Here is a 26,303-nt window from a genome sequence, read left to right as displayed (position 1 = left end):
TCACAGCAGAATCGTGGGACAAACGTTATTACAAAATTACGTTATTGCTGCGTTCAAGTAAAACTTTGCCTGACATAGTTTCCCGGTATGCAGCCGACAATAACCACTGTCGAAAGTGGGGGGGGCCCCCCAACATTTCTCTGTGGGGGGGCTAGCGCCCCCCTTGCCCCCCCCCCCCCCCCCCCCCGGTAGATACGCCTATGTGCACTACGAAAACCAGGCGCAAGCAGAAAGGCCACGTCTCGATCACAACTGCGGTATAGAAAACACTCAGTTGGCTCTGCGTCTCAAAGCGCCAGCAACAAGCGCGAATGCGCCTGCGTTCAAAGCACTCCATCATGCATTGGTGTCCGCGTCAATGCATACACACGCGCTTGAGAGAACAAGACCAATGTATGAGCCCTTTTAGCAGGCACTTAAAAAAAGACCCTTCTGCCGGAAAGCCGATGGACGTTGTTTCCTCGTTCTTTTTACGGCTTAGGTTACGCACGATTTTCTGCGTGCTTTCTGGAGTGATTTGTCGCCTTCCGACCGCCACGGACAACAGGGAAAACAACAGGCACAGAGATTGGTCGTATCTGATGTTGCATTCAGCACAGAGAAAGATACGGCCACACGTCGCGATAACCAGGGTCGCAGAGAAGAAGGAAAAAAGAAGAAACAACCGATAGCGGCTGCAGCCAGGCGTCGACGATAGAGCCCTTGGACAGTGAACGGCGTTCGGACTGGTCGAGCGGTGTTCAGCGGCGGGCTCCGTGCCTGACGCCGGGAGCCTCCAAAAGGGCCGCATCGTTAACCATGGCGCCTGGAAAGCTTCTCGGAAGGCTGCTCATCGTCGTCATCGTGTCGCTGTTTGACGCCATCGATGACGTGGATGCAGACGACGGTGAGGAACTGTGTTGGCCTCCGTGACGCTGTGAGGTGGTGGCGGGATCACGTGCAGTGGTCGCTTTTTTTTTTTTTTTTTGGCCTTAATTGAGTTCGGTGAAGCACATTTAAAGAATGAGTAGCACGACTAAGTGTGCATACTGATTTGCTTTACTAATCACTTTATTGATTTACCTGCGGTTGTTATGCGCACAATAAGTAGAACAAAGTGGTCACCAAGTCTTATAGCATTCTTGTCATTGTTATACCATTTCTTTGCGTCTAACCGAAAATATGGGCGGATCTCGAAGGAAGTGCAATCCAAGGTGTGGGCGGATCCTGGAGGTAGCGCAATCTGAAAATGAGGCTTATCCCTGCAGCGGGAACGTGCCTGTCATGCCCACGATTATGTGTAGCTTTTCAATGAACATCTATGACGGCGACTAGGGTAGCGTCTAAATTTGAGTTGGTTTACCGATTAACTAACGTTACAAATCAAAGCTAAAAAGGAGTATCTATGTTGAGAGCAAAGCGACAACATAAACGGGACAAGTATACAAACGGCGCTACTCGCAACTATATATGTCAAATATTCATTTCGAGAAGAAAGCTACATTGCCAGGTATGTACACTCGCACATCACTAGGTTATCCTTAATAATTAAACATGAACGTTATTGAAAAGGAATGGATACGTAATTAAAATGCCTTCAAGGGAACTTTTCCCATGGGCATCGGTGAGACAGAAGTGTGCCTAACGTATTTATCGGCGTTTAGGAATGTGAAAAGCTTCCATAACATCACGCGTGGCTCGAGGAAGCGCACCATCGTCTGTGCTGGCTGTCGGTGAGATCGTTTTCTGTGTACGAAATAACTGTAATTTGTGGAGCATTCAAGTGATGCGAGAAATGCACACTCGGTGTAACGAGTACATGCAATACATGTATAGTGTGCTCGTTGTATACACAAGCAGACATTCTTAATTACGCCTAATTACTCGTACAGAATTATATTTTCTGTTATTTAACGATTGCCTGTTTCTTTAATGAGTAACGATCCCTGTGCTCCCTGTGTAACGATCCCTGTGCTTGTTGTTTTTTTTTCAGTAACCAATTACATGTAAGCAGATAATCTGTGTTGACGCGAGAAGTTGCAGCTTGAGGTATTGAATTTGGTGGGCACTATAGTAAAACGCCAACGGATGCGCATGTTAAGACCCTTGGCTTAGTTGGCCGACAAGTATAACCGGCCTTTGCGATGAGCGCATTTGCGACAGATGGCGACTTCAGACGTTGATGTCAGTAAATTGTCTACGGATGACTTTTTTTAAGGTTTTGATTGGCCCTATCGGGAGTGCCTTCTTCAAGACCCCGATACAAAGAAACATCGAACGGGGACCCAGTCGAGAACATCGCAACAAATAAGCAACTTGTGTGCAAGGTGTTCGTGCAGCATCCGCCCTTTCCTTCGGCGTGCACATGGATTAAGTTTTTTCAATGGCACTGCTATATTTTAACAAGAAATTTATATGTACAATATAACCGTCACAAATGTCGAAAGACAGCCCCGCCACGGTGGTCTAGTGGTTATGGCGCTCGACTGCTGACCCGCAGGTCGCGGGATCGAATCCCGGCCGCGGCGGCTGCATTTTCGATGGAGGCGAAAATGTTTGAGGCCCGTGTACTTAGCTTTAGGTGCACGTTAAAGAACCCCAGGTGGTCGAAATTTCCGGAGCCCTCCACTACGGCGTCTCTCATAATCATATGGTGGTTTTGGGACGTTAAACCCCAGATATTATTATTAAATGTCGAAAGACAGTCGTTAGCGAAGACAACACGGAAAAGGCTGAGGAGGGCGCACTGAGAAAGCCAGACAGTGCAAGTGACGTAGAAGTGCTTGGTACGCATTCCTCGATCGTACTTTAGCACGGGCCCAGTGTGCCACCCCCTGGCTACGCCGCTGCCCCTAGTTGCTAGAGTCCAAAAGACAACATGCTTCACAATGAATGGGAGAAAAAATGAAGCGATCAGCTGCTTCTGACAACGAACTGCCTTTGGTCCCTGGCTTTCTGGGAGTAAGGATGGGAAGTAAAAATTCTCTTGGAATATCCGGGGCTTCGGCAACCATTATTCCCCCTTTCCGTGCGCACGGTTTACATTGGCATGTAAAAGAGCCGTGATTATTCTTAAGAAAAACATTCATTAATGACAGCAGTATGTTTTTTTTATCTGCAACTATATAGCACGCCTCAAGAGCAGGGTAAAATAAGCACGCCGTGACTGACAAATATGCATATATGACAGTACATAAGGCCATTCCTCCGAACAGCTTCGGCTGCGCTGGAAAGGCATGGAAATAAGGCGGATCAGATGGCTCCTTCACAGAAAGCGTTTGCAGGGAAGATTGTCGGTAACGCCGTCGGCAATGCCGGGCAATTTCAGTGGCTCTTTGTCGAATTTCTTTTTTTGAAGAAGACGGCGAACATGTCCTTGATTCGAGGACGGTCATTGGATCTGAATCTTCAAAGACCAGTTTAACCAGCGCAGGAGGCGTTGGTTTTAACTGTCCAATGGCGGTTCGAGCCACGGAGGCTCAAGCGTACTCAAATATAGGACTATAGAGAAGTTGTCTTCTTTAAATAAAGTTCGCCGTACACACCATGAATGCGCCAACGAACCTGTGCACATGGCACTTCTAACCCTCATGCACTTGCGGCAAGAAAAGAAAACAGCAACAACAACAACAAAATACCAGGCAGCATGCGCAAACTTTAACGAAAGTTGACGGTGCCCATCTTTCCTCCCACTGCAGAAAATGCACGTGTGAGCCGATGTTTCGCGAAGCCAATCGGTAGAAGCCGAAACAAATCAGCTCGTGAACTCTTTGAGAGGCGTACCATAGAAAGAGAAAAAGGAACCGACTGTGTTAGCGACATCTCCCTTTATAAGAGCGAGAAAAGGTTTTTTGATGCAACACGTCCATATATCTGGGAAATGGTCTTGTCTTGATATGCGCTCGGTTCATCTGCGCACGATATATATTTCACTGCAACCAGAGTTGTACGTAACGCGTTACAAGTAATCAATTACTTGTAATCAATTGCATTTTCTTGTAGTTTTGTAATATATAATCGATGACTTTTTCGAAACTGTAACGTTCTGGGTAATTCAACTACATTTTTTGGTAATCGATTACCGGTAATCAATTACTTTTTTTTCCAAAATCAAATTGTAACCGGTATTCTACGGCAGTTCTCGTCACGAAAAATATACGAACGCTCTGGAGGGACCCCCCGTCTGAAAGGACGGAGGGACGGGGGAGCTGAAGTGAAGCGGACGACCAAACGAAAAACGATGCTTTATTTCCAACTAGCGCAGCGTCCGAATTCTCATCTGCTGAGAAATGCTGCTGTTTCGTTGTTTTGAATCTCTAGTAAATTTGGTTTGGTTTGGTTTTGCAACACATTGTAATCACTGGGCCGACTTCTGCGAGGAGCAATGAACACCAGGCGCTCCCAGTTCGAATTAACCGTTGTGGATACCGACGCGTTCGAATTACAGGGAGTTTTCCTCCATAGAAATACGCAGGGCTCTGCCCGGACCAGGGCGTCAGTTCGAATTACCTGCAACGCGCGCACACACACACACACACACACACACACACACACACACACACACACACACACACACACACACACACACACACGCACGCACGCACGCACACACACACACACACACACACACGCACACGCACGCACGCACGCACATACGCACACACACACACGCACACACACACACACGCACGTACGCACACAGTTTCGTCCCAACTTTCACAGGCCATGGAAGTTGTGTTTGGGACGATCACAGTGCAGTGAAGCCAACTGACTCTAGAATTGAACATATGCTTATGAATGTTATACAAATAAATATATTATTCCGAGTGTATTTCGGGCATTTATTTGATGTGCCGAAGCAATCAGGCACTAAGAAATTGGCATTTTGGAAACTATTTTTTAAAAACAACTCGAAATGTGAAGGTTTACAGATATGTGAGCTCGAAGCAAATAACTCTAGCTGCAATACAGAACATTAATTTACTCACTGAATTAAGAACCTCAGACACGATAACGCTATATTTTATTTTCACGCCTACTTGCCTAAGAAACCAGGCGCAAGGCATGCGTCTTTGGCATTACATCAGACTCTCAATGCACAACGAAAACAATGAAAATTTACTGTTAACGTAAAGAGACCAAGGTAAACGTTTACTAATTCATGAGCAGGTAGCTTCAAGGGCCTCGTGAAACAGTGCCAAGAAGCGTATTCTAACAGGGTGGTTGCCTGTCATATGTGCTCGGGGAAATGCTTGCAGCAGTACGACGATAACTGTTTTCCTCTTTTGCTCGCTCCACATAAACTGACTAATCGATTTTAAATCATTATTCGGAAAATTGCGGAGTTAGAATTTCCCCACACAAGGCACTACTGCCAAAAAGAGTCAACGCCAGCACTTCTCGAATGGGTGCTGCAGTGCTACACTTGACATTCCGAGAGAAGGCCGAGCCCCTCCTTATAATATGGAGGGGGCCGCCCCCCCTGACTTTAAGCCCTGGTTATAATACCACCCTTCCCTCCAACACATGCAATGAGAGAGTATTCAGTGGAGCAGCTGACCTCTTAACGAGAAAACGTGGAAGAATAAGCGACAACAACTTTGAAAAACAACTCCTGTTGAAAGTTAACAACGTGTAACACTGTATCACAGAAGCCACAGAAAGCCTCCTAGTCTTCAAGCAAGCCTCCAGCATTCTCTTTACCACGCAAGCCACAGTTCGTCGTATAGTTTGAGTAAACTTGTGTTATTGTGCTACGGCAATAAAATTTTGAAGGAAAGTAACGCAAAAGCAAACGATTACATTCCTATAATTGCTCAGTTGCTTTTCTGGGGCTGTAAGTGACCACTGTAATCAATATTAATGAGAACTAACAGATAGCAATGCCAAGGAAAGTATAGGGGGTGTTATTTGTAGTAATTAGAATATAAATGTGAACAAAGTAAAGTGGACGAAAAGATAACTTGCCGCCGGCAGGGACCGAACCTGCGACTTTCGAATAACGCGTCCGATGCTCTACCACTGAGCTACGGCGGCCGGTCATCTCCCCGTCCACTTTATAGGGTATATATGTGGATTAAACTTAGGTGTGTTAGCACCGATCGCAGCCATGGCGGCAAGTGTAGAACACTCTTTTTTCTGCCTTTTTGGCGGCACGTAACAGACCGAACCTGCGACTTTCGAATAACGCGTCCGATGCTCTACCACTGAGCTACGGCGGCCGGTCATCTCCCCGTCCACTTTATAGGGTATATATGTGGATTAAACTTAGGAGTGTTAGTCAGCGCCGTCACGTAGCACGTGACGCCAAAAAGGCAGAAAAAAGAGTGTTCCACACTCGCCGCCATGGCTGCGATCGGCGCTGACTAACACTCCTAAGTTTAATCCACATATATACCCTATAAAGTGGACGAGGAGATGACCGCCGCCGTAGCTCAGTGGTAGAGCATCGGACGCGTTATTCGAAGGTCGCAGGTTCGGTCCCTGCCGGCGGCAAGTTATCTTTTCGTCCACATTACTTTGTTCACATTTATATCTTAATTACTTCAAATAACGTCCCCTATGCTTTCCTTGGCATTATTGTCTGTTAGTTCTCATTAATATTGTGTCTAACAAAGAAAAACGAGCCCTTAAAAGTAATCTCCTTTCCTTTATGTCACGTTATGTCATTCAATTTACATTATATGGGGCAACGCTCTTGTAACGTACGGTTACTCACCCATACGATATCCAGAGCTTCGCCCACTCGTTATGATTCACTTCGTGGAGATGCGTAGTTTTTTTAACTTGGTCATCACTTTGAGGTGCCAAACTGCGTCATACAAATAACTCCGTTGCAGGACTATACATTGAGATTAGCTCACATCAAAGTTTGTATTTTACAAGCGAACATTGGCTTTTCGAATTTTACAGCAAGGCTTACGTTTGCCGCAATGAAGGCGTATCTAAATGAACCACAGTTACTTGGTTCCCTTATTAATCAGGAGCAGTCGTCTAAACTTTTTTTTGTTTAAATCCAGAATAAACGACTCGCTCACCGACAAGGGGCGGCCGAACGAGGCAAATGATATTAATATTGTGTCTAACAAAGAAAACGAGCCCTTAAAAGTAATCTTATTTCCTTCACTGAATCAATGATATTTTAAAGGAAGTAATTGTAATTGTAATCGGTTACTTATTTTCTCTAACGTGTACAAGTCTGATTTGTAACCCATTGAAGTAAACCAGTTCTTGGAAGCGCTTGTTGTCTCTTATGTGTTTGTCTCATGCATTTAGCGCTAAAATGAAGATATTTTCAAAATACTACAGTTTTTTTATGGATGAGCGTACTGCGCGTGTCGAATTAAAGTGCCCCACTTTGACATATGCACTACGACGTTGAGTGTAATAATGCTGACACAGCTTCCGAGGCTACTGATATGTGCACGGTCAATGTAAACACACGCGCAAATCAACACTCGCTCGTAAACCAGCACTTTATCGTTGTTTTCGCCAGCGCTTTGCGTTTCAGCGTCATTTCATTTTGGCGCATTTCGCAGCAGAATATATTGAGAAAGCTGTGGCTGTATTCAGTACTCTCGGGTGATTGATGATATTGTCCTGCTCATTTCTGTGGAAGCTGAGTGGTGTGGTGTCATTTAAAATGTGATGCGAACCCGGGTATAAACTTCAGCGAAATTGAGTGTGTCAGACGGCGTTTTAGGGGCGTAGCTCCTCTTAGTCTAACCTTGTCACGCGTCCGTTGTCCGGCGTATCTCCCGGCAGCCGGCAGTAAGCGCCAGTATCTGTCCGGTGGTGGTGGTGGTGTGCGGCCTGACCACCTTTACTGCGCATGCGGATACCCTCTCCACACACCTCCTCTTCACTCCCCCTCACCATTCCCCCATGTCCTCTACCTCTCTCCCCTTTCCCTCTCCACTCACCCTCTCACCTTCCCCTCTCCCATATCCATCTGCACTTCCCCTCTCCCATTCCCCTCTCCACTTCCCATGTCCCCTCCCCCTTTCCCCTCTTCCTCTGAAACGCTGAAACGCGGGCTAGACATGCCGAAATTCTCTCCTGCGCAACGCCGCGATGAGCTCGAGCGCATGCGCGTCCCCTCCCCTTCTCTCTCCTCTCCTACGCTGCCCCCCTCTCGCCCGCCTGTCGACCGCGTTCCCCGCTCGCCCTGTGAGAATTAACGGCCAGGCTAGATGGAAGATACGACGCGCGTAGCGTCCCTCTTCGCGTTCCACGACGCGAGGTCGGTAGCATGCCCAACGAACGCCAACGGAACGCGATCGTGGAAGTGCTCCGGCTTCGCATCGCCTCATGGTCCTCCTACGCTGCCTGCGTCGGCGCTGCGGCGCCGACGCAGGCAGCGTCGCGGCAGCGTCTTGATTGAAAAAACCGACCGCTCGCGCTGCACAACCGTTCACTGACCACCCCGTATATATAGGCACTGGATTTTGATCTCCAAGGTAGTGCGTGTGTGCGATTTCTCCTGTGCGTGATTAAACAATGAAAATTCACAGAGTACATGTAAAAATTAAAGTGAGCTGCAAGTCGTCATAACTCTCATCGAACCTTTAGTATAAACGCGCCCGATCTCACGTCGGTGATGATGTACTGGGCAGAATTCACGGAAGATTCACGGTTTACCGATGAACCTCCGCAGTTTCGCCCACTCATCATAATTCACTCCGTGGATATGCTGTGATTTTTTTTATTGAGGTCGTGGTTTCAAAGGCATAAATGTCGCCGCACTTTCACCGCTGGTAAGGCGCATATTAAAATTAAGTTACGTTGTCTTACGCGCGCGCGGTGCGATCGCACTCCCCCCGGTCCTGCCCCTGGCCATGGTAACTAAGCTATCGCAGCGGCTCAACACGCCTACCCCTATACAGCTACTCGCGGAGAGCATGTCCCTGAAGTAGGATTCTGAGGTGTGATCACATTTGGGAGTGACTAATCCGAGTGACGAAGAGCGCAACACCGTTCGGTAGATTAATTACAAACGAGAGAGAGTTGAGTGCAGTGGTGAAGCTCGCAGGCCTCGGAATGGCAGTTGCCGGTCAGCATCCACGTCAGTCATGACGCACGACAAGCTGAAAAGCCGGCCGGTATCTGTTGCGATAGCGCACTTACGCCGCCGGCAGCACCAACGTTGGCAGAGTGATAGCGCTGACCAAGGATTCGGGCACCATACTTTAATGCGACGGAACCAAACTTCGGCGTACAACTGCGCCGTGCAGACAGACGTGAGCCATTCTGAGGCAGGCCCTTCCACAGCGACCGTTGTTTACACGTTCTTCAAACGGAGCTCATCGGCACCTCACGCTGTGTCCATATATATACGAACATGCCGTCCTGTATATTCAGAGAACACTGCCGATATGATATCACGTTGCCGTAGTCTACGAGCAAACCAATTGTTTGATGGCAAAACGCCGATAATACCCAAGCTGCTGCTATTTTAGGCGAGCTGCCAGCTTTATTACAAAACCAAAGCCTGCGCACTAGATCCCCTGGATCCCTTCCCTCGTTATTTTCTTGCGCAAAAACAGCCACACTTTTGTGGCTTCTACTTGAACATAGATATGACGAGCAATCGAGGTGCATGGATAGGATTATCGGCCGGCTTCATTTCCATGCTTGACAAATTTCGCACGCGAAGTTTAACCGCAAAGTCCCCCCCCCCCCCCCCCATTCCGTTGGTCGAGACCCAAGCTCTGCAATGGATGCAAAAATGAAAATGAAGCGATGACGTGCTCCTCACAAAGGCCTGCCTTGGTCCTCGGCTTTCCGGGATAGAGGGAAGTAAATAGTTCTCTGAATGCAGCATAGGGGTCCTTGGTCGCTATTATCGTCAAAAATTCGGCAGATCCCAGGCCCCTTGTGGGAATCGGTATCATGCGAAGCAGTCAGCGAGTAGTTCTATGCTGCATTTTTTTTTTACTTTGAGCCAAGAGTTACGAGGTGGATCGACGTGCTTTTGCAATTGTAGCAGTTCTGTGCACATCGTGGACTTACTAGGCACGTCTAAAGTCCCTAGATTTTTTCCTGTTCTTCTTAAGTAGCGAAAACCATTGATGCGCCGTCGGCGAATGTGATTGGGTGCTGCTCGTTTCCGGTTAAAAACGGCTTCCGGTAGCCATGTTCTGCCTAACGCTGGTTCGCCCGTTTGCCTCGTGCAGTAGAGTCGGTAGAGTCGCGGACCTCGCAGGCGCATACACGCTGCAGCGCGGGGGATTGCGCACGCTTTTTCCCGCTGTCTTCTGCCTGTGCAAAGGATTTGCTGCGGTCGACACGAGCATTCTCGTAAATGCCTGCTTGTTGCGCCTACGCGTGCTCCACCCAGTCGGGAAAAGGGTTGGCGCTCTTTTCTGTGCCTCTTGGAAAGCACGACAGGACAAGGCGTAAAGCGTGGCTGCACAGAATAGGGCGGAAGAACTTCAAGCCTATGAAGTCCAGCAAGCTGTGTGAGGTAATTAAGTCGCGTGTTTTCCGGTCCACAGCACCGTTGAAAGACAAACGTATCACTTTTCTTGTAAACCAGGTGAGACAGCGTTCTATTTCGGCCGTTCGCACTCCCGTGTAAGCGCCTCAGTTTTGACACATTTAAGATCGTTGATTATGCATATCTTTTGCGACCACTTTTTAGAAAGTATTAGCGCGAAGCATATTTTCCACCTTCAGCACATAGATGCCTATGTTCCGCCAAGGCTCGTGCTAGATTCAGGCCGCTGTGGCAGACTGCCGGTAGAAGCTCAGTGGGATTAATAAAAAAAACTTTGTGCTATACTTTATCCGCGCACGTCAAAGGATACCATGTGGCCGAAATTAATACAGTGTTCACCTCTATCCATTACGGCATAATTAATAGCGCGACTGTCGCTTCGGGCGATGTGCATTTCAAAGCACCGTGGCCTATCCTTCGCGGTGCCTTCACAGCTCGCCTTGCAGGAAAAAAGATATAGTGGCATTAGGCTTTGTCTCACACATTAGTGGTATTAAAGAATTGTCTCGTGTATTGGAATCATTTGCGCTTCTGAAACAATACGGCGCGTACCTTCCATCGCAGAATTGCAAGGATCTGCTTTCATGACATATGCAAAATCTATGTGAAAGCTATTCTGCAATAACTTACGGTGAAAGTAGCCCTACGAACTTCATGTGTAAGTGTATCTGCAGTTTCTAAATGTACATAATATTTTTTATATATTGCTAACCACAAGCAGACAAAAACGACTGGCTCTCTGAAGATGGGAGCTGCTGTTACCCCGACCTCACTTAAACGAATGCGGTATTTTATATCGATGTACTGTAGAGTTAGTAAACTTCCATGGCTACCGTAAAGTCCCCGCGAACAATCAACAAGGCGGCTTTTACCTGCTCCTGATTATAACCTCAAAGTTTTAACACTAAATACATAAGACTCGCTACTTAAGGTGTTAGTAATGTGTTGTTTGTGTGCCTGCATTCAAAGCTTTGGACTAAATATGAATTCCGAGGAGCTCCGAGGATAGGTTTTGCGGACCCCCCAAAATGGCTTCGCGGTCCCCAATTTGAGAACCACTGATCCTGATTTAGAAAGCTTTCAGATTCGCGTGATGGCTGAAAGCATCCTAAATACGCGCAGATAGCTGATCACGTTGTTTTACGACGATATTTTCAGCCTCTGTGAGTCGTAGGGTAAGAAAAGTAAGTAAATGGTGTTCATGTCTTTGCTGTCAAGAGCATGCATTTAAAAGTGCTAATATCTTTGCGCGTAAATTGCATGCGAAGACTCGGGTCTTCTAAAACGTGCTAGCGCAATACATGCGTTGCTCTAATATTCGAGGCGGCGGAACACACGTTTCTGCCATTGCAAAACACAGGGTGCCTATATTGTAAATACATCGCTCAGAAATCGCCACCTTTTACAGCCCGGTGCGATGCAACGTAGCACGTGTCACCAAAAAAAAAAAAAAATTTGCGGACGGACTCGGTTAACGCCGACAAGTTGCGCGTTGAGCCCCAACAGTGCGGTATTAAGCCCCTTTGGGATCGTATTTGATTGTCTGCACTTATGCGGCCGTTAACAGTCGTGAACGGCTAACGCTGTCGGCACTCAGCGGGCGTTAGCGGTCCGGCACTCTTTACGCGGCTTCTCCGTTCTCGCAGTTTAGTGAGAAGGGGTTAAGAAAGGAGGCAGTTGTTTAAGAACAGCAGGGGAAAATCTACAGGGAATTGTGACGTAACGTCAGCACTCACGTTAGAGCACATACCAGAAGCGTAGCCAGAAATTTTTTTCGTGGGGGGGGGGGGGGGGGGTTAACCATCCTTTTTGTATGTTCGTGCGTGCGTTTGTATGTGCGCGTGTATATATGCACATGCAAAATCGAAAAATATCGAGGGGGGTTTTCAACCCCCCACCCCCCCTCCCCTGGCTACGCCCCTGGCACATACGTATGTATTATCGAAACGAAGTGCATTTTACGGTGCAATGATGTGAATATCGTATACGTAGCTTTCGTTAGCGTATTCATCCGGGGTCGGGCGACGCTTGAATTTACAAAGAGTGCTTAACAGCGCAAACGACCGGAGGGGATAGAAGAGACGAGACAGAGCGCTGATGACAGAGCGCTTGAATTTAGCTTGGTGAATCATGGGAATGTCATGTTTATTAGAGTACTAGACTGCTATAAAAGCGGAGCACACACTGGAACCACAGACGTCAATTTGACATGACGCCTGTATCATAGGAGTACATATGTATCGTTTATTGCTTTGTTATAAAATTAGATAGCCAGCACCACAAGCCCAATTCACGTCGCACCGACATTACGCCTGCAAAGGGTGCTTTTCCAAAGCCCTTTCTATAGGCCTGGCCTGGCTCTGTGGTAGAATACCTGACTGCCACGCAGAATGCTTGGGCTCGATTCCTGCTGGGATCGTAATTTTTAACCTTTGCATTCGTCGGGTCAACGCTGCCGATGTCAATTTTTCTTAACGCTCTCGAAATTAATTACCAATGTCTGTTCTCGCCGTTACTGGGTAGATATAAACTGTCAATCACCTGTGGCGACGCATGCTTGTACACCACGGCCCGTAATAAACGGGTATGTGCCACACGTGTCTGGAGGAAATGGTTTGACGACGTACTCGATAGGATTTTCACGTTATTCATGTCATGACCAGACAGTCATATTCGTCAAATCGCCTTACCCTCCTAAGTTAAGGAGGGTGACCCAGACGTAGGCGGCTAGATAGGTACGTAGATAGAAACGCTCAATGTGCCAAAGGTTCGCTAAGAAATGCTTCGAATTTAAAAAACAGTATGAGGCAGAATTAACCCCCCCCCCCCTGCGCACACCTATGGCGACAAAAACTCGCTGCTTAAGGGGCCCCTGCAACACTTTTTCAGCATGGTCAGAAAACGCTGCCGATCGGTAGTCGAAGCTCCCGAGAACACGCGAGCCAAACATTATAGCGCAGCACGCGGCCTCGAATTTACAAAAAATTCTCAAAGGCAGCTAGAAATCATTCCCCCTTCTTTCTACAAATGCCATATACCCAAATGACCGCGCCATATACCCAAATTTCACGCTATTGGCCGATCTGAGAATCATTAGCTGCGTAGTTGTGGCAGCCGCCGCGTGTCCGCCCGCGCGACCACACTGAAATAAAGCCCTTTGACTGAAAGGAAGCCGCCCGTTCGAAGGGGGAAAAAAATGTGCAGTGGCTTAGCTCGGCTACGCCAGGATATACGCAGCGTTAGCAAAGGTTCAGCTGATTACTCTTAGCTTTCCAGATTGTCTAAGAGCCTTCTTCTGTTCATTCTTCGTACGCTGAACCGCTAATTGCCAGGCAACTACTTCGGGATCCGATAAGCTTCTCGGCTCTTCTGCGCCGTCAAGCAGCATTTGCGCTCTCCTTCTCCATGGCGTTACCCACCTGCAAACGCCAGTCAGAGGCGCTATCAAGCGGCCCCAGCGCAATGTCAGACGGCGACTGCACAGCGAAGGCGAATAGCTGCGCGCGCGCCGGCGCCACTGTGTTTATGGCTACGACGTCACTCCTCTCGAATGCGGCGCAGACCAGCAGCGGCGAGCCGCGCGCGGCGGTGGCGGAGTCCGCGCGCGCCGGCGCCAGCGTGTCTGCCGCGCTTACGACGCCACTCCTCCCGAACGCGCAGACCAGCAGCGGCGAGCCGCGCGCGGCGATGTCGGAGCGCGTGAGATGCCAGCTCCGGAAAAGTCCCTTAATATACAGAAAGTAGCGACACTCTCCTCCATATCCTCTCCCAAGTGTCCAAACCTTATCTATATCCTCTCCCAAACAGCCACCGTGCGGGCGCCAGCCCTATAACCCAGCCCGCGCCACTTTCCTATCAAGAATGCTATGTCACAGTGATAACGCGCGCAACGTTGGTGACCGCGAAGTCGGGTTCGGTGAAAAATGAAAACATAAGAAAAAAAAGAAAGAGGTTCGCGCCCGGGCGACGGCCCGTGAAGCGGGGAGTTGGAAGGCGGGAGAGGAGGGCGGTACTTTCCCAAAAATATCCAGGGGCTTTAGCTCCGGTGACCCAGCTGTGTGACATCACTGATCCTCGCGCATGCGCAGCACGGCTCATGACCCCCCAGGCGAAATCGGCTCCGGCTAGGCAAGTGTAGCTAACGCTAAAAAAAAATGCTCAAGGTCACGACGCGGTTTCCCCGGTGCCTTATTTTCCTGCTTAAGATTCCAGCGCGCTCGTCGGGACAACGTGCTACAAACCTCTGCAACTCTGCTTGTACTTGACGGATTCTCAGAATTTTTGCGGCGGTCGATTCGTGAGGCAATAAACTCTTTAAATGAAGTCATTCAATGACTACTTGGAAAAGTGTTGCAGGGCTTCTGTAAAGGTCCATACAGTGTGTTATGAAGTTCCTTCGTTCTAGAGAACACGTTATCTAAGTCACGAGCACGGCTCTTTCTAGAGGCCCTCAGTTTATACGGCGCACTCACCTTTGCATTCACACTCCGTGTGAATTTTCGTGCGCAGGCATCCAATGGCTCGGCGACGCTTGCCATGACGACGACGACTGCCACGACGCATTCAACCTGCTCTGTGTAAGAGGCCAGTGCATCTGCAAGCAGGGATTCGTCTCGGCGCAGTTCAGCTGCCATCCGGGTAATGACTTAGAAGAGTTTGGATGCGAGCTCGTTGGTACGGATCCATCATAAAACACAGCGCTAATTTAAACATGGACAGAGAGACAGCAGCGCCCGTCCTCGTATGCTGTTTCTCTGTCCATGTTTAAATTAGCGCCGTGTTTTATGATGGATCCAGGTAATGTAGTCCATGGAACAGTTGCAGTCTCTCATTCCGCGTAAAGACACTGCAACTAAAATGCGGAACGCTTAATTCACGGGAGATCGAGTGTAAATGAATGAGGTAATGAACATTTATTGCCCACCTGGGTTGGCTTTTTGGCTGGAATGTGCAAGGAAATGTGACGATAAGGCGAACATAAGGTTTTACGTGATTCATCACCGAGCTTATGTGTACCACTTTGTAAAACTGTATAAGACAAGTACGCTAGCCGAATTTACCTAACAGTCCGGACTGTTATCGTGACGATACAGTGCAGGCAGTTTCAGAGGCGTATGCTGAAATTTTTCCGGGGGGGGGGGGGGGGCCTCCTTGACCTGAAGTGGGGACCGGGCAGGCAGATGTCATTTTGTGCTCTGTGTGCCATGGTAAAAATATTTCGGGGGAGGGGGGGGGGTGCACGGGCATGATGTTGCACCCCCTGGCTACGCCACTGTAATGTGCCGTCTGGCTTGTTCCAAACTACGTGTTTGTCGCAGAATAAGCACAGAGAAAAATATAAATCTGCACGAATTCATTTAGATCAAGACCTAGCATATTCAGGAATCTACATTTTGTAATTCTGCTAATACATCATGCATAAATAGGCAGAATTTTCATTGTGCCACTACGCAAATAGCTTAAAGGTATAGAATGCAATAGCACAAAATGCGGTAGGATGCAAGGGATAGTGAAGGAACCTGCAGGTACGCAGAAGCAACAAGACAAGAAGACGCTCCAGCGACGGCTCCCCAACTCCATACATAACTTGCAACTACGTCACACCGCGGAACTCTGTGATACGGTTTCGCGGCATGCGCCGCCATTACCGAGCACATGGCAGCAGACGACACCGACTCAAGCTGTGGGGCTCTCGCATTTCCCGTCACCGCTGCACATCGCAACGGCGATTTGTGCGATATTTGGCTGCTGCACGATAAGTGTAAATCAATATTACAAAAAAAAGAGCAGACGCGGGGACGTACTGTTTGCCAAACGTGATCACAAGGCCGTGCAACCTTACGAAAGAGCTGTCCGAGAAGCGGAGCACATGGCTTATGCGCACGTAAATAGGAAGGACCTCAGCCGTTGCACGACGTTTCTGTGTGCGGGTGTCACTTCATAACAGGCAAGTTATGCTTCCGAATCTCCTCACCTTTTTGCCGAGTGTATCGCCACGGAGTTATGCGCGCGCGAGTTCAATTTTTGTCGAAACATGAAGCACCGAATTGAAGACAGCAATCGCGCCTTGGTTTTCGACAGTCCCTCTTAGCTCTTCGGTGAAACGAACCCCGGGTGGGCGCCAAACATGTTATTGGGCCATGGTTTTATGCAGCAATCAGCGACGAAATCTGTGCAGCTTGAGCGCCGCAATATGCAGGCGGCGAAGAGCGCTGCTCTAGGTGACTCGTGCGAAGTTGTTTCAACCATTACGAGCGACACCACTGACGACACTGCAGGCTGCATAATGTCCTGAATGATTCTCGTTCGTCATAAGCGCAAGGCAAACGATCAAAACACGCGCACTACGCCGAACGATCCGCGCACGAGCGTAAACACAGCGCGGTCACTGAGACATATGTGCTCGGTGATGGCGGACGGAAGACAGGAACTGACGTCACTTGCAAGTTATGTATACTTTATGTTCGTGCGTGCGTTTGTATGTGTGCGTGCATAGGCGTCCGCAGGGTTCCCCTTCAGGGGTGGGGGCGAAGGTTTGTAGCGGCATCTTCATCACCGCTCACGATCATCATCACCATTTTACCACTTACGCGCCGCGCCTCTCGCGCAGCTCATGCCCAGCGCTCGAGGCGCGAGCAGTTGAGAACGTGCCCACGCTCCTGGAAGCTGGACGCCGGCAGCCGCTGCCGCTCTGCTTGTACCAGGGCCTTCGAATAAAGTGGCGAGACTTCGGCACGGCCACGTTGGCCGCCTTCACGTCTCACTCTCGCTACAATTGGTGACCCGGACAACCACGTCCTTCGCCGAGCGGCCCGCTGCCATGCTTCCGCAACTCTGCCCTCCAGTTCCGCCTTTTCACCCGATCTACCCCCGAGCGTGGTTTATGCGGCTCGATGCCATTCTCGCGGTGAATGGCATCAAGGCACAGCCGATGATGCACGCTGTCCTGCTGAACGCCCTCCCGGTTGAGCTGTGTCATCTAGCCGCCAAGTCGTCCTCCAGCCCGCGGCCCTACGACGACCTCTGCGCTGCAGTGCTCGCCTGCTACGGACAAACGTATCGCCCGCTTCCAGGGAGCCGCGAGTTGCAGATTTCCCCTCCGTCGCAGGGAGCGGGACCAATCGGCCCGGAGCCTTCCCTTGACCAAGACTTCACTTCCCCGGCTACGAATCCTCCGACCTCACGTCCGGCCACCAGCGCATCGATTCCCGCGCCCGACCACCCGCCCGACGAGGTACAGGAGGTTCCTGCTGCCATCGGCCACTCCACTGAGAGGTCTGTTTTTTCCACAGCCTCGGCCCACGGCCCTTCAGACTCCATCTGCACGTCTTCCCCGACCTCCACGGTCCACGACACTTCTGACAAGTCAGGCTCCACGACGGCTACCTCGCCGCACGCCCTAGAGCCTGGCATAGACACGGACATCGTGACTCCCGCTGTACGACCCCCAATTGCGGAGGCATCGCCAGTGATGTCCAACAAACCCGCCTTTTCGACCTCGACACTGTGCGCATCTTGCCAACAGGAACTACCATCGTCCTCGAAATCTCCCGCAGCAGACGTTCAAGCCCATAACCAGCTACGGCCGAACGTGCGTGACGCTGCGACGATGACAGAAAATCCCGAGGACCACCCGCCGTGCTTGCCACAGGTAGACCAGACCGCGTATGCCCTACCGGCCACGCAGGCATACAACCCGCCTGCCGCCCCGCACACGCGCTCTCCTTTACCTACTAAACAACTTCATTCTGCGACTACAGCTGCACCGTCGTCCAGTCCCTCCAACGCGGCTCATCACACCGAGATTAGTCGCGCCACGTCTAGCTGCAGCGCACGACTCGCAGCTCGTCTGCACTCTACACGGCAGACTATGGAGCAGCCGCAGCCAGTAATGTGCCACCACCAACGCCGTTACCGGCACCGTCGCCACGCCAACTGCGTCGCCCGCCCAAACAGGCGAAGTTCGCACCGACGAACGTCTAAATCAGCTGGCCAAGATGTACTACGCCTACGCTCCACTCTGTATTTAAGTCACCTTTACCCGAGTGTGCGCACGAACCGCCAGCATCACAAGAGCTCGCGTGTGTTCCAATTTCATTGGGCTGCACTGCGGAATTTCTCGGCCCACTACCGCTTTCCACGTTATCGGTGTCGCTCGCTCCTTCCAACAGCGTCTCTTCGTCGCGACCCTCGCCCGCTACGCTTCTCCCAGAGCCGCCCGCCAGAGACCCGATGGTTCCCGACAGTCCTTCACCGTTGACGACCTAGACTGCCCCCGGACATTTTGTCTCGCGTCACCAGCCTTGTATATATGCCCCCATAGTTTTTCATTTCGGCTTCATTTCTGCGGGGGAGTAATCTGTAGCGGCATCTTCATCACCGCTCACGATCATCATCACCATTTTACCACTTACGCGCCGCGCCTCTCGCGCAGCTCATGCCTAGCGCTCGAGGCGCGAGCAGTTGAGAACGTGCCCACGCTCCTGGAAGCTGGACGCCGGCAGCCGCTGCCGCTCTGCTTGTACCAGGGCCTTCGAATAAAGTGGCGAGACTTCGGCACGGCCACGTTGGCCGCCTTCACGTCTCACTCTCGCTACAGGTTCGTCGCAGCGCCCTCCCTCCCAATTATGTCAATATATGGCGCTGACATTGCCCCCCCCCCTCCTTATTATGTCAATGTGTGGGGCTGACTCTGCGCCCCCTCCCCCTCTTAGGCGAATAGGAAGGGCGGCCGACCCCCCCCCCCCCCCCCCATGCGCGCGCCTGTGCGTGCGCGTATATATACGCAAGCAAAATTGGAAATTTGGGGGGGGGGGGGGGTTGAACCACCCTGGCTACGACCCTGGCGACAGCCTTCTGCATTTACTGCATGACCTATGCCAAAACAATAAACAAAAGCAGGGGGATTTTTTCGAGGGGCTCGTTTCTCTTGTTACACACACCCAAGTGAATCCAAGAGACAATTAGGCCAGGTAAAGCACAGGGGCCATCAACTGCCTTTGACTGTAGTATAGCAATACTGATGTAAACTGAAATAAAGTGGACGAAAAATCCCACCGATGGAAAGGGTGACTTTTCGCCCACTTTAATTCATTTCAATATACATCATTATAAAGACCACACTTGATTGTCCCTATGCTTTCCCTGGCTTAATTGTTGTTGGATTCATTTGGGTATGTCAAAGCAAGTGCCAAAGGGTCTATCGCAAGTGTGGCCGCGGGATTGTAGAACCGCTTGATACGAGCAGAGTCGCATTCAGGTGCCCTCCGTAGGGCTCGCGTCATACAAGCATATCGGCAAACAGAGAAGCCACACAGGCTTGCTGTATTTCGAGTCCCCACGCAAAAAAAATGTGCACGAGACGAATGCGACACTTTCCCGTTCTCTTGCAGCTTCGCCCCTGGGCGGGGAGTGCACGTACCACGCCCAATGCCAGTACAGCGACTCGCACAGCGCTTGCGACCTGACGGGACATTGCGCGTGCGTGGACGGGTTCAGGCCACGCCGGGACACTCTGACCACCAAGAAGTGCGCCGCCGAGGAGGCGGACGACGACGACCGTCAGTATCCGGACGCTGCTGCGGTGGCGAGACCGCATGCGATCACAGGCATGACAATGCACTCAATTCCTCCACTGATGCGGTCACCACGCTTCTTTCGCCGCCCCAAAAATAATCAAAGAAGTAAAGTTAGCGGTAGAATTCTACCAATCAAAATTATGTCATATTTCAGTTAAGAGGATTCGTTGGTTCTCTTCCTTCAGAGACATTTGCCAAACAGATTCAGCGGCGGCGGCGGCGAACAAGAAAAACGAAAAAACAAACAAGCGCTAACGCATTCTACTACATAGTGCAACCTCGGTATTCCCTTATGTGCAGGCGCATCTCACGGGAACTGGCAAACGCAAATGCACAGTTCCCGCTTAAACTAACCATGGCGAGTGCATTCAATTGATCATTCAGTGCGGAATGCGCAATACCCGACTTGACGTTCGTACAATGGAGCCTGGTGAGTGGCCCTTCAAAACTTCGTCCAACCCCATTCAACAGGATTCTTTTGCTGTAATTTCTCATATGTGATATGGCATAATACTATTATCCACTAGAAGCACACCAGATAATTTTTTGTTCATCTTTTTGAATAGTTGTTAAGGCAAAAGGTGCAATGCGGTTCCCACATTCCAAAGCCTCTATTTACAGGCTCAATGGTACTCCAGATGCTGCTGTGGTGTCTGTAACGGATAACTGTAATTCCAATGCATGAAATCATGGTGGCCTACGGTTAAACTACCTATGCTTCCCACTGGTGACAAATATGACTCCACAGTTAATGTCACGGTAGGAATTTAGCGTCATAACCAAGTACGTGAAATATAACAATTTGATTAAAGAGTGGAATAACGGAGCAAACAAAGTAAAGCCGCTTCACTGTTCTGTTTCCAAGAAGCTGTGACTGAGTAACAAGATTTTTAGGATGTCTCAACATAGTGAAGATGTACAAAGCTAAGCCAGTTTTAAGCCTGAATTAGTGATGAATATTGGCGTGCGCAAGGTTGCCCATAAGGGTGAGGGGGGGGGGGGGCGAAGGTTCATCGCAGCGCCCCCCCCTACTAAGTGTGCATGGGGGGGGGCTGACCCCCTGCCCCCCCCCCCCCCCATGCACACGCCTATGGTGATGAACAGCAGTGGTGCTGTTTGTTTTATTGCAAGATTTTAACAGGACATTGCCAGAGTTTAAAGCACAGAACTCTTTCACACTGTTCCATCTTCGGTGACCAGAGAGAACAATTCTGGAATCAGCCAGTAATTGGAAGAGTATGTTTGCTTACATACCTGCCAAGTTTGGAGAAACGGAATCCGGGAGATCTACTCAACAGGGGGGGGGGGGGGGTAACAGGGGGGGGGGGGGTATGAAGTATGCCGACCGCGGGGGGGAGGGGGGTACTGCGATAGCAATTATATGGACACTGTCAGCGGGATTTTGCGGTCGCCGCTGATCTGTACAGAGTCCAAACCGATAACATCGCTTACGCATCGTCTGTTTCACGTGCGAGTAAATGCGCGCTAGCGCTAGGGACGAACGCGGTTGAAGCAGAGATGAAACGACCCGGCAGTCACCGTCGCGCGAAGGGCACATGCGATAACATCGCTCCGCGTGCGAGGCCTGTCGTCGCTTGCTTACCAGTTATTTCGTCGGGCAAGGGGCGCCGTTGAGACGGGGACGGTCGCAAGCGCTGGCGAACACGTTATCTCGTCAGACATCGGTAACGGCTACCCTTTTAAGTGCTGGGCTCTCCACTTAAAGCAGTAGTGACACAAAATTTTGAAGGCGAGATAACTTGTGGGATAGATTTGTGTGTAAACAAACGCATCATCTACGAAATATTAACGGCTGATATAACCTATAACACATTTAGGATCAATTTTTAAATTGCGTGTAGCGCACCTGTACGCGAAACGTCCCACCTCGCGTCACCGTGACGCACGGGGCGCGCAATGCACTGGACGCGCGGGGCAAAACTGGATTTCCGGGAGATTTTCCCATGACCCGTACAACCGGGAGAAACGTTCAAAATCCGGTAGTCTCCCGGGTAATCCGGGAGACTTGGCAGGTATGTTGTTTAGCTTATCATCTGGTGGAACCAAAAGAAGCATTTTTATAGAATGTGTTTATCAGTAGCACTTAGCACATCCCAAGATATGGAAACATAGACTAGCCCAATGTCTTACTATATTTAACGTCATTTGTTACATTCTTTTCATGTTACATGCTACACGTCTCAAAATAATGAAAAAATGGAGGTTTCGTTAGAACACAGAGCACATTTTTTGTAACCCTAAAACACCCAGGAATGTAGAAATAAATGCAACAGCGATCTTTTCGAGTGATGCTGGCTCATACCATTCCCACAGAGTTCCTTTATACTGAATTTCCAGAAATGTCTCAACCCTGTCCTCTCAGGGAGGTCTAAGAGCAGATACGCAACATACCACACAAAGATAATTTTGTTTGTGCTTTATACTATGCACAGGACATCGGAGTTCATATGGCAGCGGTGTGACAACATTCGGCATCATCGTGCTGGTGCTGTTGTTTGTGCTTGCTGTTGCCTGCCTCCTCAAGTTTGTTGTCTGCAACTGGTAAGAGTCGTCTGTAAAATGGCTCGACCCTGCCTACTCAGTCAAAACAAACAATCTCTGTCTAGCAGACAAGCGGGAACGGCCTTGTGCTATCAGTGCCCTAAAAACAGTATTGTGCCTACTCGCTTATTTCCCCTTTTCTGCAATGAAAGATGTAGTACAACGCATATGTCAGCACCAACCGTAAAGTACCATCTGTACAAAAAAAAACTTACTTAGAACAGTGACCTGTCGATGTTTGTGCATGCATCAGCTGCTTCTGCGTCTCAAAATATAAGCTCCATAAAGTCTCTCAATAGCTAAGCTGATAAATAATGTATATAAACAAAATCAAATCGGAGCAGACACAATCCTCTGTTCTGGCCAAATTTCTCAGTCTATTTTGCTGCAGGAACCAGCAACAACCATCGCCTCCACGAAAACATTCCAGGAAATACAACTACCTCACTGTGGGTTACCTCAAAGGTATGCAGTACATCTTTCCACAGCAGTACAGCTCAAGCCTTTTCAAAACTGCTAACCCATGATCTTATATTTATCTATTACAGACAATGAGACACAAGCTCTTCTTGCACCGGTAAGTCATTAGCAGAGTTGCCAGTTCTGCTCGTAATAAACGGATTTGGTCTTCTTTATACACCAAGCCGCTGGTAGAATTTTCCAGTCGCTTGTCGCTTTTTTGGGGCTTATTCGAGTTTTTCTGCAAATATAGCTATCATAGTGCTTGTCACGTTCACTAATAGTACATTTGTCGATGACATTGTGTAACCGAGCACTGAAATCATACATACATTGGGGGAGTCAACGAGTAGTGTTATCCTTGCACTGGCAAACGTGCAATGAACAGAGATGACACTACCCTGGAGAGGCTATGTTGAAAAGTAAATATTTGTGCTTTCATTAATAGTTGCACATATTTTCCAATCTATTTTCGCTGTACAAAATAATTTAGGTTATTTTTCAGTTTCCCTTCATATTTGAGCGACTTTTTTATTATATTTAAAGCTATTTTCAAAACTAACGAAATCTATTAAACCTCCACTTCTTTTGGGCTTCTTCGCAAAAGATAAGGCGCTTTTTTGGGCTTCCATTGGGATGATTATTTGCTTGTTAGCTTGGCAGCATCTGGCAACTCTGGTCATTAGGATAGACTGTTATTATGCCTGCAAGTAAGCTTTACATTAAGCAAACACCAAGGACCATTCAGTACACTGGGATCTTATCACAAAAGATAACAAAGACTGACACCAGCAGCAAAAACATAGACCCACTCTAACATGAAGTATGCAAACTAAGCTATATGCATACACAATATTGAGTTTTTAGTTTGCACCATCTTGAGGCACGACATCTCATTGCAGCAACTACTGAGATTATGAACACATATTTACATATATAGTTTACACACATACATGTAGCTCATCACAAGCGATGAGCTACAAGTACGTTGATTTAAACAATTTCAGCCTGTACTGCTTCTGCACAAAAGGCTTTATCATTTGATATGTCATAACCTCTTTCTTTGCAAAAATGTGCATAAAACAGTCCTACTAGAGTGGTAAAACAAAACCTTTCTTCATTGAATACGCACTTACATTCGAATGAGATTCCTCTTTTATCAGTCACAGGAAAACAAAAATCTACCAGAGCAGAAGGTAGCACTCCTCACTGAACAGCAGATGCTATTGGTTGCAGCAGATGTTATGCAGCATACCACAGGCTTTTTGTATGAAACCTAGATTAAAGAGGAAGAATGAGCGATCTGATAAGGAGAGGGCCAATCTAAAAGTGCCAGTGGGAAACACAAGCCCTCACTGAGCCTGCCTGTTCAGCTCAACGTGTATGCTGCAGAGCTCAATAGGCCTTCACTTAACATCAAGTTCACGAGAAGTATGTTCATTCATGTGCTATACCAAAATATACTGCGACATCTATGTGCTTGCGCGACCCTGGCTCTTCAGCAGTATGCAATATTTTGCAGGGCAAGCGTCCTCCCAGCTACTCAGAAGCCACCCGGGTACCACAGATCACCATTTCCGATTACTCATCCCTTTCTCACCCCACCACGATGGCCTACACAAGCACGTGACCCAAGCGTATTGCAGAGCAGCCGATGGATCACCGTTGTATGCAATCACTGTAAATAGAGAGTTTTGATAACCAATTTGATGTTCTATTCCCTTTTGAACACTGTCAACCTTTGTGCACTATAGCAAACCCTCTAGTAGCTTTTTGAATGACTGTAGCTATAGTCACAAATGTTCACCAATTAGAAGAATTTGTATAAGCAACAAAAGCACACCAAGGCAGTAGGAAAACATTGCTGTTCAATGTACACAAATATCAAACTTTTAGTCATAGTGAATATAAAAAACAAAACGTCTAGGTGAATTGTATAACATGGCTTTTTAATATTTTTATTACAAATATTTCAGCTTAAAGTGCAACAGGAACCCTGTTGTTGCTCTGTTCACATACTAGTGGGCAAAGTCTTTATGTATCATGATGTAAGTTTACATTTGTTAACCACACTAATCTGAATCAAATGCAGAGTTTAATGAGGTTACCATTATCAGTATTCTAAACCTTCCAAATGCCTTTATAGCTGTATTTTCTGAATAACCACCAAACCTTCCATCATGACGTGTCACTATTACTTGCTATGTTACGAGATCATGCATGACCCTGATCAATTACAACCCAACAATGCAATAGCAAACGTACCTTGTACATTTTGCACTGCGTTTAATGATGGTACCTTGAAAGGAATTTCTATGCATATGCAAGCTGATTACCACTGTACAGTATTTCTAGCACATGTGAATTAATGTGCACTCATCGTAAATAGACTTGATGCACTTCATCCTATTTGAATGTGTATGCAGTACATGAGAACATGTTTCACTTTGGTTGCATGAAATCTACTTTTACATGCCAGGTGAGCACACGTGGGCATGATGCCGAACATCGGTGCTATGCATACCAGGCATTAAAAATTATGTTGTGGAATAAAGGGCTAACTTTCTTGGTTGGACGAAGGCAGGACTGACACTCAAATGTTAGTCCTTTACTGCCAGGGCACGTTGGTGCCTTTTTTTGTGTGTGTGTTCAAAACAGAAGATCTTCCCATGACGAAAACAAAAAATATATGGTGAATTTCACTCAGGCAAAGTGCAATTGTACATAATAAATATAAAGCATTCAGTGTACTAACAAATGTTTAGTTAATTGAAATTAATAACTAAATTATTGAAATGAAACAAAACCAGCTTCTGATATAAGAACACCTGTTATTTTACACTACAAAAGCACGAAGTTTTGAACCTGTCATACTACATCCTTGACAACAAAACAACAGGGAGCTACCGATTACTCAAGATGTACAGAACATATGAAAAGGGGTCAGATTACTATCAGACATCACAAATGGACATAAATGTGCCTCTCACAGTTAACATCACATGCCTCAAAATAAGGATGTGCATGAATTAAATTTATAATTCCTAATCATTAGATAGGGATATCAACCTAATTTTTGTTTTAGAAATATGGATATGTATGAATTAAATTTATTATCACTAATCATTAAACGTAGATATGAACTTAATTTTTGTTTCACTGATGTAATTTTGTCATACTTTCCATTTCCAAAGTCGTTTTAGACACAAAAATCACAAGAAATGGGT

The 26,303-nt window shown here is 48.1% G+C and overlaps 1 protein-coding gene and 1 long non-coding RNA gene across 2 annotated transcripts; both read left to right on the top strand.

The window, feature by feature from the left end:
• Positions 1-631: 631 nt before the first annotated feature.
• Positions 632-20,228, top strand: LOC119388210 (uncharacterized). The gene is made up of 3 exons (XM_037655875.2): positions 632-886; positions 14,987-15,115; positions 19,870-20,228. The coding sequence occupies exons 1-3, from the start codon at positions 799-801 to the stop codon at positions 20,211-20,213; spliced, it is 561 nt and encodes a 186-aa protein (XP_037511803.2). The 5' UTR covers positions 632-798; the 3' UTR covers positions 20,214-20,228.
• Positions 20,229-22,483: 2,255 nt separating this feature from the next.
• LOC125757751 (uncharacterized) lies at positions 22,484-24,766 on the top strand. The gene is made up of 4 exons (XR_007415519.1): positions 22,484-22,617; positions 22,994-23,082; positions 23,166-23,194; positions 24,599-24,766. It is a non-coding gene; the product is annotated as an uncharacterized LOC125757751 (long non-coding RNA).
• The last annotated feature ends 1,537 nt before the right edge of the window (positions 24,767-26,303 follow it).

The sequence above is a fragment of the Rhipicephalus sanguineus genome, chromosome 3 (assembly GCF_013339695.2).
Source record: "Rhipicephalus sanguineus isolate Rsan-2018 chromosome 3, BIME_Rsan_1.4, whole genome shotgun sequence".
In the NCBI taxonomy this organism is placed as follows: domain Eukaryota; kingdom Metazoa; phylum Arthropoda; class Arachnida; order Ixodida; family Ixodidae; genus Rhipicephalus; species Rhipicephalus sanguineus.
Note: the sequence above shows the minus strand (reverse complement) of the source record. Positions and strands in the feature narration are given on the sequence as shown.